Source organism: Benincasa hispida, chromosome 8 (genome assembly GCF_009727055.1).
Source record: "Benincasa hispida cultivar B227 chromosome 8, ASM972705v1, whole genome shotgun sequence".
NCBI classification, from domain to species: Eukaryota; Viridiplantae; Streptophyta; class Magnoliopsida; order Cucurbitales; family Cucurbitaceae; genus Benincasa; species Benincasa hispida.
This window is the reverse complement of record NC_052356.1, coordinates 20466923-20478910: the sequence shown is the minus strand read 5'-3', so window position 1 is coordinate 20478910 and position 11988 is coordinate 20466923. Positions and strand designations below refer to the sequence as shown.

General features: G+C 28.2%; 1 protein-coding gene across 2 annotated transcripts; it reads right to left on the bottom strand.

The window, feature by feature from the left end:
• Positions 1-205: 205 nt before the first annotated feature.
• Positions 206-3382, bottom strand: LOC120083583 (dof zinc finger protein DOF3.6). Of its 2 annotated transcripts, XR_005483462.1 has the most exons (3): positions 3029-3382; positions 1831-2862; positions 206-1630 (listed from the first exon to the last, which is right to left on the bottom strand). XR_005483462.1 is itself a non-coding variant. In XM_039039404.1 (2 exons), the coding sequence occupies exons 1-2, from the start codon at positions 3080-3082 to the stop codon at positions 1891-1893; spliced, it is 1026 nt and encodes a 341-aa protein (XP_038895332.1). In that variant the 5' UTR covers positions 3083-3382; the 3' UTR covers positions 1366-1890. The 2 variants fall into 2 exon arrangements, 1 of the variants encoding a protein (XP_038895332.1); XM_039039404.1 differs by having other exon boundaries at positions 1366-2862.
• Positions 3383-11988: the final 8606 nt, after the last annotated feature.

The following is an 11988-nucleotide window of genomic DNA, read 5'->3' as shown; positions in this document are numbered from 1 at the left end:
TATCATTGTTTTAACTTTGTCCTTTTTTTTTTTCCTCTCTATCATGAACACACATGCACACGTAGATGTTTCAAAGTGTTGACGAAAAATATGAACCAATCAATAAAAGAAATTGACCATGTGGCTAGGAACATCATTATTAAAGCTACCTTCATGGTTTACTCTTTTTCTTTAATATCTCAAATCTGTTATCGGACATCCTGAATGATCAAAGATTGATATTTTTGTATTTGTATTTTCTGATATTCTTTTTTAATAATAAATTGTTCTCTTCCCTACCTGTAAACGTAACTAATACACAAAGCACATAAATTTATATGACATTTTTTTTTATTATTTACGTTTTCTTTCGTTTTTTTCCAAACATTTCTTTTTAGTATCATACAATTTGAAGACAAAAGACACCAATAATAAGAGATGTTGTTGAAAGGACTTGAAGGCATCAAATGAGGTCTGTCAACAGTTTTTTCTTCAAAATCAGAGCTGCATTAAAAGGTGTGTCATTGAGAATAATGTACTAAAAATTTGAGTGATCGAATCCCATTCTGCATAGTTTTATTTCAATCCTTATAAAACTCAAAATTAAATTTAATTTACTTTAACATTTCTGCCCAAAGCTACATATTATAGCTCTTGATTGAAAATATGTATTCATACCAATAACATTTTCAACACGATATCTGACTCTAATATCATGTTTAAATTTACAATTGAATCCGTAAGATTAACATGCGGAATTATGATAAATTAATTATAACAAAACTCTATTTAACAAAGAAATTTACTCTCTTTTTGTTGAGATTGCTATCTTTGTTTGTAATGTACTTGAAAATTCCAAGTATACTGTTAAAATTTTGGAAGTATATAAGACTGAAATGAGTGAGTGTAAATTAGGGTTTATAGAAAATTTTATCACTTCCTTCATAAAGAATACTTAGTGGCAAAAGCTTAAATATAGTTATATATATATATATAAGAGAATTTAGTTTAGATCTATGGAAAATGTGTCTTACTCTCAAACTTTGTCAGTGTTCTTGAATGTAGTACATATATAATAATGCAAATATTGTTAAAATGTTAAATCAATTGCAAGTGTGTTTTACATCAATCAATTAAGAGAATTTGGTTAGAAACATAAAGAAATATTATGAATTCAATTAATACACCACTTTCTAAAATATAGATTCAAAAGTGCAGCCAATCCATGCAAATTATTCAAGACAAAATGAATAATATATCAATAGAACTAGACAAGAAGAGGGTTTTTTTTTTTTTTTTTCCTTTTGATATATTACTCTTCAAGAATATGAATAAAACTATAAATAAAATCAAGTTCCAAGTCCTAATTAACCATTTCACATTCCATTTTATACACAAACAAAAAACCATATTCTTCCATTTAAATCCAACAAACATAACCAAATCATAGTCACACACATTCTCAAAAAGAAATTGAAAGGGGAAAAAAACAATATTTCTACAAAGCACAATCTTTTTGTATAAAATAGAAAGATAAAGAGAAGAGCACAAACTACCATGGAGGATCAGAATGTGATCTTTTTTGAAGGTTGTAACAGTTTCTGAGTGTTGATCAAGATTTGAGAGAGGCTGAAGAGAGCTAGATGAGTGCCTGGATATTTTTTGTTATAATATATGATTAATTTCTATAAAGCCTAAGTAGCTTAATTAATAAAAGATTTAACTGATCAAGTGATGGCTTAATTTTAGTTTTTTTTTTTTTTTAATTTAATCAGCTTAATAAATTTGCATCAAATCACTTGACCATTTAAATCCTTGGTAATTAAGTTGATATATATAAATGAAACTTACTACAAAGCTGTGAGCTGAGAGATGCCAATTTGAAGATGATGATCTGATCAATTGGGGCTTTTAATGATTGAAGTCACAAGAAATATGGCCACTTGAAGTTGAACTGATTGCTGAAAGATCTGTCCAACCATTTCCATTGCTCCAAAATTGAGTGTTTTCAGAATTATTGATACCCAAATTGGATGATTTCAATAAATTCAGCACTTGGGTTTCTTCAATCTTCACTGGAGGCAAATGGGTTGCTCTTGAATTTGGTGTTAAGATTGAATTTGTTGCGTTGTTGTCGTCGCCATCGCCGCCGCTGCTAATTTGAAAGGGGTACAACCCCGAGGGGGTTTCTAAGCCACCTGACAGAGGAAAGTTTTGGGAACTGCGCCACGGATGAAGATTCAGAACGGCACCGTTACCGATATCGTTAGCTTGAGCCTGGATCTCGTTAAAATTCAACCCTAAACTCGTTGTTCCGTATCGAGAAAAATTATTCAACGAAGCCATGAATGAAAGATGAGGATGTTGAGGCTGTAAATGACCAATAATATTCTCAGCACTATTGTGCAATGAAACTGTAGTAGTGGTGGGTGAGTTTGAATTGTTATTCATCACTTGACTTCCATTCCCGACCGCCGCTGTCGCCGCCGGAGACTTCGATCGTCTAGTTTTATTCTTCTTATTCCTACGACAACCGCCCCCAACCGGAACGTTCCTTAGGGCACCCCCACGAGTCCAATATCGGCGGCAGCTCTTACAAAAGTGGCGAGGCTGAGAGAGACTATAGTTATTAAAGTAACAAAACTTCGTGTTGGTAGAATCACATCGAGGACACTTGAGCGCTGTCTCCGGTAGTGGTACGTTAGCCATCCGAGCTCGGTCAGCCATGGAACCGCGCCGGATCGATCCAACACCACCGACATGAGACGACGGTGCAGATGAGAGTTGTTGAGTTGGCAATGAAAGAAGGTGTTGGTGTTGGTGTTGAGGAGATCCATTATTATTGCTTACCTGAGGAAGATGATGATGATGATGATTGGATTGCTGCAAAACCAAAAGAGAAAGGTAAAAAAAAAAAAAGCAAAAAACCAATTAAGAAAATTGTAGAGATATAAGAGGGATATTCAAGGGGAGATTACAAAAAAGAAGAGAATAGGGAATAATTCTTTGTATAAATAAGAGAAGAACAAGGAAGAAGGTAAAGCCTTACCTGATGCCAATTGGGAGGAGGATCTAAATAGATTGGAACAGAAGAGAAATCCATGGGGTTGTGGGATTGATATCTTTTTATAAAGCAAAAAAATTTGATGTGTCTTTAGGAAAAACCAAGGTGGAGAATCGCATGCACTTGGGGAATACCAGAGCCAAAAACACAAAAGAAAGCAAAAGAAAAGAGGAAAAAAGGCAAAGGCAAAGGCAAAGGCAAAGAAAGAAAAGATGAAGAGAAGAGGGAAGAGAAGGGAGAGAATTAAAGCTATGGTGTGGAAGCTTTTGTTTAACTTTGCTCTCTTATTCTCTCTTTCATTCTTTCTTCCTTATCTTTTTGTTTTATTATATTTTTAGGGTTTTAGTGGAAGGAGCTTCCTTCACTTATAAGCTTCTTCTATTCTTTTTAGCTGTTCACTATTTGGCTAAGAGGCTCAAAAGGAAGAAGGGGAATATAGTGCCTCCCATCTCATGCATATTTTATTATTAATGCCTACCTCCACATACATAAACGTCTTTATCAATCTCGGTATTTTCAATAAATCTTACTTTTTTTAGTCTTTACTTTTAATTTATGGTTAATATACATTCTATTCTTTCTGTAAGTTTTGAAAACGTATTCACGTTGATATCATATGGAAATTTTTGTTGTCATTTCATCAAGTTTAATAAAAAAAAATTTTGACAAAATAAAGTCTAATGAAATTAACTTCATTGAACTAACAATGAGGATTATTATTGTTTGTTTTTTTTTTTGTTGGAAAAATTAAGGGGTGTAAGTAACATACCATAAAAGGGAAGTGAGATATGATGAGGGTGCTAAGAATTTGTTAATTTAGTTGACATATTCGGATGCATTTACTAACCCACACTACGTATCTTATTAAAAAAATATATATACAACAAAAAGAATAAGAGATTATAAGCTAAAAGAGATAAGCAACGAAGAACATTAAGTGAAAGCATATCAGTCGAGGGCAATAGAAACAACATCATAATTGGAGAAATGGTTTGATATTTTAGGAGCCCGGAGATTTCCAAAGAGATATCATCCTCCTTCAATTGAGTGAACGAGTGTTGTTTGAATTGAAAATCTGACTTTTTGAAAGATATCTAGAACTAAATTTGGATATTTGAAACTAAAAAGAACTAAAATAAAATGAGTATAAAAATACACTGATCAAAATGATATTTTAAGAAAAGAAATCAAAAGTGAAACTAAATATATTTTATCTCTCTCAAAAAGATAAATAACTGTCAAATTTTTAGTGGAATGAACACGACAAAATATGAATGAGTAATGAAGTAGACAAGTATATTATTGATGAACATGGGGTTTTGTGGTTTGTGATGAAAAAGGGAATTGCCAATATGTAGCTATTAGGGTTTTGGTGGTGGGGTTCGAGAAATATGTAATAAAAAACACATAATTGAGGGACTTTTTGGCAATGAGACATTTGCCTGAAAACCCTTTACCTTTTTATACGACCAGATTAGTTTCAGAGAGCTTTAATTTTATGTGGGACACACATAAAATTAACCATATTCCATCCTTATTATTAACCCCAGATAATAAACAAATTCAATTCCATATACTTTTTATATCTATATATATAATTTACATGGGTAGCTAGTTTATCTTTTTGGGATGTTGTGATTTTATGTGTACGTGAAAGTTAAAACACAGTCACACCCAGAAACAAATAGTACTTGATATAAAGTTAAAGTCTTAATTACAACTTTATTCGTCAAAGTAAGTATAGATCATCGATAATTGAGATCATTTCTTATTGATACCGCACTTTGTTGGAATGTTATATATATCCTCTCATTATATTTTCACAATATTGTTCACTTTCAATAGAAACCCTTAAAGACTTTTTCCGTCTTTTTAATTTTTAATACATTGAAGGTCTCATACTTTTCTTTTTCTTTTTTTTTATAAGATAGCCTTTCGTCCATAGAAAACAAGTTGGATTGGCATCTATTATTAATGAGAAATTTTTCTAGTACTACGAAAGTATATATAATATTCTCTTTAGTCATACATTATAATTTTGTCTTTATAAATTTTTTTTCTTGTAGGTAGTGAATTTTATCTCATTTTCAAAAGGATGTTGATGTCGCAATCAATTAATAAGAGTTATATTTTCTAATATAGAAAAAATTTCTTTAAGAGACAACATGCCTAATACAATACATATAATGGAGATGTTGTGATTCCATACTTATATATTGTTGGGATAATTTTGGACCAAAGAGTATAAATGACAAAAAAAAATAGAAACAATAAGATGAGAAAATAATAAGTTTGGGCAAAAAATAGCATCCTAAGCCCAACATAAACCTAGGAGAGAAGGTTGGTTCATGTCAAACCTAAAGTTATGTGCTCGGCTACGCCTGGGCCTTGGCCAACCCTTGCCCCACATATGCTCCAGCTCAAGATAATATTGTAGGCCCAAAATATGACTTCAGGAAGATGCTCGGTCCCGACCAAGATCGAGGTCGACCCTAGTCAAATACGAAATCGGGTATGCCCTTTGGCCTGGTAGGTTATAATCTTATTATCTTGAGGCAACTTCGAAACTCTAGGAAACAACCTAAGTCAACTTTCTTTATAAATACATCATTATAACTTCATATTAGATATTAGGTAACTTGAGTCCTACTCTTTAGCTTCTACACTCTTCCACTCTTTGACTTAAGCATCAGAATGTGTGTAGCAAGCACTACAATGGTGTAGAGGTTTTTTCTCTTTCTTTTTTTTTTTTACAAGCCACATTCTCTCCTTCAAACAAATTCACAATTGGTATCAGGTGAAAGTCAGGGTCACTTCTCGTGTCTAAAATTTGGCATCAACATATATTATTCATAATTTTTCTTTTCATCTAACCGATTATAACTTTTGATTTCAATTCAATCCATCCTAATTTCATTGATCAATATATTGCTCAAATATAAAATGACGAAACTTTTTTTTTTCTTTTTTTTTTTTCACGGTGGGAGGAGTCAAAATCTTGCCGTGTTATTAGCAAGGTCAAAATACTTTTTTATTTCATGTTCTTTTGGCTTTGGTTGGTTGAATATGTTCATTTTTTTTATCTATATTTTTAGTTTTAATTTATTTTGGTTCATGTACTTTTACGGTGTTTATTTTAATCCTTGTATATTTAAAAATGACCATTTTAGTCTCTTCATGTTCATTTTTATTTCATGTTGGGCCAAAATGGTCATTTTTTTAAAGTTCAAGGATCTAAATGAACTAAAGTTAAAAGTATAAAACCAAAATAACATTTTAAAAATAGAGACAAAAATGAAAAACATTGAAAATATATATAGGGATCAAAGTGAACATTTTGAAGGTTAAATATCAAAATGAACGAAAGTCAAAAGTATATGGACCAAAATAGTATTTAGGAAAATTTTCAATTTACAACCCCTAAACTATGAGGTTATATCAATTTAAACCTCGAAATAATAATTGTATCAATTTAAATCTTAAACTTTCATACATATATTAATTAACACTCTCCTTCTGACTTAGTTAAAAAATATCGTGTGAAACATATAATTATTTCAATTGAACTTCAAAACGGTTATAAGTGATTCACTTTAGCTCCTAGGTAAAGATTACTTTTAAAAGTTGTCCATATGTTCAATTCTACATATGCATAGACTTGTTAAAATGCCAGATTAAGAAAATAGAAAATTGAAATTAATGTATGAACAATTTTCAAAAAAAAAAAAAATCTTAATTGAGAGTCTAGATTAATTCACTTATAAAAATTTAGGTATTTAATTTATAAAATTATAAGTCTAATGCGAAGTTTATCTAAACACAACGAAAATTTATGTTTAAGTTGATACAATTATTAGTTAATGGTTCAAATTAACTCTTAAAATTGAGGAGTGCAAATTTATATTTCTTAGTATTTAAACCTAATACAAATTTAGAAATCAAAGTTATGATTTTAAAATTTTAGGTATTGACCATAAAATGATCATGTAGTCCAATCGGTATAATACTTATACTATTGAAACTTGCTAAAAATATAGAGACAAACAAAATAGAAAATTGAAGTTGGGTATACAAATTTATGTTAGCCGGTAAAGGTAAACTTAGAGGCACTAGAATGAAGGATAAAATAATATTTTCATTCTATGGAGTGCTCCACTTAAAATCTGAAAATGTAAGAAATAGGTTAGAAAAAGAAGTTTTAAAAAATATATAAATTTTGTCCATTCAAAATTTTTTTAGGTTAGAAATATCAATCTCTCTAACATATTAAAATGATTTGATTTTATTGAATTAATATAAACTTCTATCTCAAAATTAATATACACTAGGAAAAATAACTCATGCATCTTATAAAGATCGTGATGTTTCCTCATCTTTTCAATGTGGGATCTCCATCATGTACTCTCGAGATGGTGTCTCTTTGAATTTACTGTATCTGAGTTGAATTTATTTTTTTTTACTAAATACTCATTTTAGCTTCATGGGCTCAAATACCATATATTAGATTAAATATAAGATTTCGTCTCAAAATTAGTTGGCAATTAGAAGAGTAAGAACTCATGTATTTTCATCTTTTTGACGTGAAATCTATAACATAACTCCAAAAATACATCATCTTGAGAAAGTCTGTCGAGGATTCTATATTGAAAAAATAGAGAGATCTCAAAATCATTATAAGATATATAGGTTACTTCTCTCATAGTCAATTGATTTTAAGATTAAAGAACCTCATATTTATCCTCATATTTATCTAATATGATATAAGAACTAATGATCAACTTCAAATAAGTATTTGTTCTAATGAGCTATTTGCTTGTTTATGCCTTTATGCTAGGGTAAAGTGTTTTTTTTTTTCAAAATTTAAAATTAATTTATGATTGATGATTATTTTTATGCTCTTTTAGTTTTTTTCTTTTATTTTTTAATTTTTGTAAATGCACACCAACTAGTTTAGGAGTTATAATATAATTTTTAGGAAAAATTGTAAAAAACATCCCTAAAATATGGTAATAATTGTAATTATACCCTCAAACATTCGGTTGTAAAAATTGAGTCTTCAAACTTACATTATTATTAAATTTGGATCCTCAAACTTATATTAGAAAATGTAGTGATAGTATAAGTTTAAAGGTTCAATTTTTATCATTTGGGGGCCTAATTTCTACAATTATTGCAAGTTTGAGGGTTTAATTGTAATTACAACCATACTTCAAGGATGGTTTTTGCAATTTGTCCTAATTTCTATTATTTTTTAAATGCTTTTGTACTTTTTTTTTCTTTTTTCATAAAATTTAAAATCAAGGAGAAGGTATTTGCAAATCAAAAGAGATTTACGATTTTATGGTTTTGATAGAAAAAACAATATCTTTAAATTAAAATTTTAAAATTAAATTTGAAAAATAATGAAATCATTTTTTCCAAATGCGAAACACTTATGACAAAATTTTATTAAAAAAAATAGAAAAAATAATATATTATTTTAAATTAAAGTTTGAAATTAAAAAAATAATCTTGTATCCAAATCAATTTTAAAAAAATTAATATAGATACAATTATCACAAAATTACAAACAAATAATAGGTTAAAATAATCCAAATATTCAATTCAAAATAAATAAAAGACTAAAAATGTATTTGGTTTAAGTTAAGGTTTAGATTTAAGAGGTTAATTAAATCATCCAATAAAAAGCTTTTTTAAAAAACTAAGAATTATTACGAAATTTTTTAAAGAAAACCTTGGTTTAAATCACATTAACTTTTTATTAAAAAAATTTTTATCAATCACCACGTTAACCAATTCAAAAGATTTGTCCTATCACATTAACCAATTCAAAATAAAATCAAATGAGCATTTGAAATCTAAATTGGCTAAATTAAACCCTCAATTTTTAGCTATCTCGTCTTCCTTTTATTCATAAATTAAAGTCATATTATTAAAAGTTTATAATTAAGTTCTCTTTATAAACTTTACCTAAGAAAAATACATATAATATGTATAAGGCTTGCGTATAAGTTGAACTAAACTAGACCATCTATATAACTATATAAGTATACATGTTTTTTTAATACAATGACGAAAATGAGGATCGAACCTTCCATCTCTAGAGAAGAAAGTCATACTAATTACCTTGAGCTAAGCTCACTTACGCTAAGTATACATGTTGGAATATTTTTAATCTGGTATGCAGCACTTCAAACAACCAAGTATAGTGATTTACGTTTATGACCTGAGGGTTTAGAAAAGTGCACTATATAAATTATCTAATTCTAAAGGCGTTGGAATTCTATATGTATCATTCTCTCTAATAAAATTGTTCTCCATCTATCTGTAGATTTAAAGTAGCACACTATTAGTGAATCAGTAAATCTGTATATCAAATCTCTTTTGCTTTATGTTTTTCTATCTACATTGATTGTCAATTCTCAATGATACATGTCTTTTTAAGTTAATTAGTGATAATTTAATATAGAATTAAAAGAAAGCAATAAAAAAAAAACAAATTTCTATTCAAATCTTTAAAAAGTTGATTATTATTTTATTTTCAATTGAATTATTCTTCACCCTATTTCTTTCAAATATTAATATAAAAATGAATCATATAATTATTAAACGTGGAGTCATGTTTCACATTATATGAATAGAATTTTTTTTCCTTAAATTTTGAGACATTGAAACGTCTTATTTACTTAAATCTTTTGACAAAATTGCATTTATTTTTTTCACTTTTAGATATTTTGAGATGCTAAGAAATAAAAATCAAGAAAAGCCAAATGCATTCAAACATAATTATGCCACATCTTTATTATTCAACCTCTTTTTTGGTAACTTTTTCACTATTAAGTATATGGAACTTTGGTCTCTTTTTAACTTTAATGCTACAATCATATTACTTTAGAATTGAAGACTTTTTGACTGATATGTGTGTTTGTTATTTGTTTTATTATCCTTCCTATCATAAACTCTTTTCTTTATTTAAATAAATTAATCCTCAACTTTTTTGAGATTGAGACTTCATATAAAAACTAATTACATCATCTCACCATCTGGATGTTAGATTGCTGAAATTCTTTGTATATGGTTTCATAGGTTGCCTCTTGAAGTGACAAAAAATAGTGTCGTTTTTCTTCGTTATGAAGTAACCGTTCAAAGCCTATGCTTTTTTGGAATGCTTTTAATTACGAAGGAAGTGTCTTTAAATGGTTTAAAAGATAGTTTTTATAAATATTATTTATATGGTTACTTGGGTTAAGATTTTTTTTTTTTTTTTTTTTTTTTTAATCTTCAGAGTTTCATTGATGAAAACAAAATGATCAAGTACAATGGACTTAGAATAATAGAGAGGCTAGAGAAAAGCTTTCCAATTCCAAAGATAGAGGAAGTATCATAATTACAAAAGAAACTTTCTTATGCTATATGAATAGGAAGTTTGTCATGAGATCATCCAAGGAGGATGGAAATGGCATCGATATGAGCCAATGTTTCATTCAGCTTCTTGCAAAGAATGCACCAATTGGGATTTAAACAAATTGAGGGGTTATCGAGGCCTCGATGTAGATTTGATTTTAATTTTTTGCAAAAGATTCTTTTTTATTCTTTGTACTTTAACTTTTGTCCATTTTAATTTCTATATTTTTATAGATATTTATTTTAGTTATTGTACTTCTAAAAAGTGACTAGTTTTTTCAACGACTCAAAATGAACTAAACTTGAAAGTATAAAAACAAAAATAAACATTGTGAAAGTACAAAGACCACAATACATATTTTTAAAATACAAAGACTAACATAAACTAAAATTAAAAGTATAAGAACCAAAGTAGTATTTAAATTAAAGATTTATCTCTAATCGTTTCACCTTTTAAGACATTTACAATGATGTACTAATAGTCTATGTTTTTTTTTTTTTTTTTTTTTTTTTTTTTTTTGCGTACCAACTCTATAAAAAGGAATGAGAAGGGAGTGAATTAGTCAAAAGATATTTGATTATTGTTTTTTCGAATCTTTTTCGACTTTAACAAAGTCAATAACTAGAATGAAAAATATATATATATATATATATATATTTTGGTATATCATCAATACATCCACGAACAAACGATTGATCTTGATTAACTGAGAAACTTAATATAAGCTTCAAACAATATAGTACTCACTCTTCGTGCCACAAAACATATAATGTTTTTAGATCTTGGCTTTAAATCTATCTACTTTACACCTTTGCTGTCTTCATAATATTAAATTTCAACGATATTTTTATATTTCCATGAATTCGACATCAATATGGGATGAATCAATATTTCTATTATATCGTATGAAAAATAAGCATAAAAATGACATTAATATAAGTATAATATAAATAATGTCCATGTTAACTTGTTCGAAAACCACAAAATATTTATTTACTAATAAATTTTATTTTTGAACTTTTTGTTTTTATAATTTTTTCAGAAACATCCAAAATTAAGAATTCGATATTTCCATTGAGATTGTTTTGAACTTTGATTATTGTAGAATTAAAAAAAAAATAAAGAAGTAGATTTTTAAAAATCCAATATCACAAAATCCCAAAAAGATGCAATTTTAATTGATAGAATCAAGGATCGAGTTTGCACATACTCTCACCAACCTATATCACATCCTATATATATTTAAGGGAAACATCACTAAGTGCAAACTTTAGTAGTAAAATTGTTATAAGTTTGAAAATTCAGAAATATAAAATGCAACCTAAATCAACTTAGTAACCAATATTTCATTATTAAATTTGATTTTTTTTCAAATATAATCTTTTTTAAACTTATTTTAGTAATATTGTAGATTCAAATAGGTGGTGTTTCTTTCAAATACGACATAATTTTCACGTGTCACGAAGTTGTTCTTTGAAGAAATATCTTCATTAAATGACATGACGAAATTTCTATCGCATTTGAAGTTTGATGTACCCTC

Coding starts and splice junctions, on each gene's coding strand:
- LOC120083583 (XM_039039404.1), bottom strand. CDS start 3,082: ATGGATTTCTCTTCTGTTCCAATCTATTTAGATCCTCCTCCCAATTGG. Junction 2,863..3,028: donor CTCCTCCCAATTGGCATCAG/GTAAGGCTTTAC, acceptor TTGGTTTTGCAG/CAATCCAATCATCATCATCA.